At 61.0% G+C, this 3,576-nt stretch overlaps 1 protein-coding gene across 1 annotated transcript in view; it reads right to left on the bottom strand.

The window, feature by feature from the left end:
- MDM1 (Mdm1 nuclear protein) overlaps window positions 1–3,576 on the bottom strand; it is a 42,415-nt gene that overhangs the window by 21,702 nt on the left and 17,137 nt on the right. The window contains exons 4-5 of the mRNA XM_021716852.1: window positions 2,845–2,956; window positions 187–557 (exon numbers count right to left, since the gene is read on the bottom strand). Coding sequence (XP_021572527.1) covers window positions 187–557; window positions 2,845–2,956 — 483 coding nt within the window. The remainder of the gene's footprint in view (window positions 1–186; window positions 558–2,844; window positions 2,957–3,576) is intronic.

Here is a 3,576-nt window from a genome sequence, read left to right as displayed (position 1 = left end):
GGCAGAAGGCCCCTGCGCAGGGAGGTCTCAGGACAGCCTCAGTGCGGTGGGTGGCAAGGATCAGCACATGACCCCAGCCACGGCCTCCGGCGGCAGACAAGCACACAAGGGAAAGCTCGACCCGGCGTGATGCTGCAGCACCGCTGAAGAACCACGCAGGGAGCAGAAACACAGGCAGGCACCTACCCCGGCATCCACGCTTTCCAGAGGAGGCTTGGTGGCAGGCTCCAGGCCCACGGGGTCAGCAGCCGGCCTGGGGCGTGCCGTCACAGCCGCCTTGTTCTCCACGACCTCGGAAGCCCCCTCCACTCCGGAGTCTTCCGAGTGAGATCTGGTTCTCTTGGGAACACTGGACGCTTCCAGCGCGAGAACTCCTTGTTGGGCTGCATCTGTGTGTTCGGGTCCTTGTGCTCCTGGAAGCTCTGGGACCTCGGGCTTCGGGGACACAGCCACACGGCTCCCTGAGGTGGCGCCATCCCACTCGAGAGACTTGGAAATCTGTGGGTCGTGGTGGGGCACTCTTCTCTTTGAAAGAAAACTCGGCTCTCTCGTGATCCCTACAAAACATGGCACACAAAAATCGCAGCTACAGGAGCAAAAAGTTGCACAGACAACTTTAGAGGAGAAACGGTATTTAGCATAACTGAGTTGAGATATGTGTGTCTACACACACGCAACACCCTCAGCTCACCAGGTAACACAGCAAGGACAGCCTTTCAGCATAAAATGTCTAGTTTTGCTTAAAGAGGTACTAAAAATTCGATCATAACAGAACACAAAAATTGGGGTCACACATCCGAGTCACCCTGACAGAGCCACCAGCGGGCAGCCTGTGCTGCTGGGTCCAGTTACCTTCCTGTGCCACTTGGCAGGACCAAGGGCCCGCTTCTGCCAGACCTGGGCCTTTCACAAAGCGTCTCTTATGCGGGGGAGGCCCAGACGGGCAGGGGTGGGCTGCACTGCTGCTGGCCTGGGCTCCATATCCGCCTTGGCCTCCTGGACTTCAAAGACCAGCCCTCATCGGGAGCTGGACATGCTGTCTCCGCTCTGTCTGGAGAGCAACCCGCAGGACGCACCCAACCGCAGAGGCTGCCCCAGTTCAGACTGTCCCCAGTGGAGAGGGCAGGCACAGGGCGAGGAAACCAGGCCAGGGCGAGGAGAGGCTGGGGAGGACGACACGAGGCCGGCTCGGGCCACAGCCCCAGGGCCCCCCACGGCTCCCCAGCCCAGTAGTCGTTGCCCAGGGGCACATGAGGACGCCCAGGCAGCTTGAGGGTCACTTTCCAGACCCCCAGCAATGCACGTGCGCCCACCAGGCTGCCTCACCCACCACCGGCTGCGACCACCTCCCGCCATGTTACTGTTGCCCTCACCCCTCACCAAAGCAGACGCCCCTCTTGGCCAGGCAAGTAGGGAGGCCACCTGTGTGTCACCAAGCAGAGCCCAAGCTCCTGCAGGACACTGCCAGCAAGCAGGTACTGGACCCACGAGAGGAGGCTGGGCCCCCAGCCCAGGTCCCTGCTCTCCTCAGTACACCATGGGGTGGGGCCCATGGGTGCACACAGCACACGTATGCCCATGTGAGGGGAGGCAGTGAATGGTCGCCACCAGGGAAAATTCTGCCAACCACACAGGGACACTTTGGGAGGCTGAGGCAGGAAGACTGCTTGAGTCCTGGGCAACAAAGAGAGAGCTCATCTCTACAAAAAATCAAAAACTTAGCCTGGTGTGGTGGTGCGTGCTTATAGTCCCAGCTACTTAGGAGGCTGAGGCGGGAGGATCACCTGAGCCCAGGAGGTCGAGGCTGCGGTGAGCCGTGATCGTACCACTGCACTCCAGTCTGGGTAACAAAGTAAGGAGTCAGCTCAAAAAAAAAAAGTGTGAAGAAGCACAATGTTCTTCTAAGTCTTTTGAGTCCAAGATCACCGGGTCCCTGCCTGGCTGCAGAGGCAGGTTTTTGGCACAGGAGTAACAGCAGAGGGAAGGTCTCAAGGGGCCTGTCTGTGTCCCAGCCCGCAAACCCCAGGGGAAACTTGCTCAAGAAAGCACAAACTGTCCTGTGGCCACGGCTGTCCTGCTGGCCCGGCACCCGGGCTCTTGCTCCGCCCCCACCTACATCCCCACCACCTGCCTTCCCAGACCTCCCTCCCAGGCACCAAGCTCTGAGAGGCTCTGCACCCGGCTGCCCTGCATCCCCTCCCCTCAAATGCAACAGATGGAAGCCACAACGGTCTGAGAGCAACCCCCAGCTCCACCAGTTCCCAGGGCCACACCATCCACACTTAGAGACCGATCTGGACTCTTAACCAACGGAGCCTCGGACGTGTGCAATTCCTGGGGGACTGGAAGAAGAGACTGTGAACAGGGGCGCTCCCAGCACCCTCGAGAGGCAGGGACACCGTCTCTGCCGTCAGGCCCTGAGTCGGAACCTGGTGCTCTGGCAGACCCTGGAGGGCCGCCCACGCTGGCCCTCTTCCTTCAGGCCTGCCTGCCTGGAGGTGCCCTCCGCACCTCACTCACTGCTCAGTGTGGCCCCTAGCCCCTACGCCTTCCCTTTCTGGCTGCGATCACCTCACACATGAGGAACTTGCACGCCGCATGCCCTGACATGACCTCGGGCCCCTGACACACCAGACCCAGCGTCCTGAGCGGGGCTTCCCAAAACCCTGCTGGCGAGTCAGGCTTGAGGAGCCCACAGCCACACAGCTGCCATCTTCAGACTCATGCACTCCTCGATGGATACTGTTGAGTGGGGAGACGGCCAGGCCTGTGACCATCACAACCCGCCTTGCGGTCAGCCCAGGCTTACTCAAGCTGCAACAGCCGGGAGTGGGCTCGACTTACCCAGCTGGTCTGATCGAAGACCAGCCCACGGGTACCTGCGTCCCCTGGAGGGGCAGGCCTCGGTCAAGTATGACTTCTTCCACAGGAAGTTCCTCTGGTATTCGCTCAGCCCCTGTAAGGCAGATGCACGCATTTCAAAGTGGACATCAGAAGGTGCAATCTCTGCGCCCCCCCAGAGTCGAGGCCTTGAGGTGCAGAAGTGGACACACGGAGAGCCAGGTGGCTGGCCTGCACAACATCTCTTCAGCCCCGGGCTCTAGGAGGGGCTGCAGCGGAGAGGCCGCCCTGTCGCTGTTCTGACAACCAGGGACCGTCTGAACGCTCTTAGCTGCAGATTCACCCTGCATTCTCCCTGAGCGCACGGCACTGGGCATCAGTTAGGCCTAGCACCTGGTGCTGCTGCGCTGAAGCCAACCAAGGAAGGCCAGTTCCCAATGGTTCTAGCCTATGCCCTGGAGACAAAAGAGTCAGGGGCTGGACACGGCTCACCCATCATCCCAGCGCTGGGGGAGGCCGAGGCGGGAGGATCTGCACTCGCCTGGGGGACAGGGCGAGACCCTGCCTCTAAAAATGGCAATAAAAGAGGAGTCGGCGCCGGTTGCCGCAGCCCCGCCCACGGTCTCCAGCTCGCTGGAACGTTTCAGGAGGCACAGCGAGGAAACACACGCCTCCCCACGCCCGGCTCCAAGAACCCGGCCTCCCAGCCTTTCGGAGACGCGCGTGAAGGGGATG

The sequence above is a fragment of the Carlito syrichta genome, unplaced genomic scaffold, assembly GCF_000164805.1.
Source record: "Carlito syrichta isolate Samal-C Ts95f unplaced genomic scaffold, Tarsius_syrichta-2.0.1 Scaffold309019, whole genome shotgun sequence".
Classification (NCBI taxonomy): domain Eukaryota; kingdom Metazoa; phylum Chordata; class Mammalia; order Primates; family Tarsiidae; genus Carlito; species Carlito syrichta.
The sequence above is the reverse complement of the archived record's forward strand: the minus strand, read 5'-3'. Positions and strand labels throughout refer to the sequence as shown.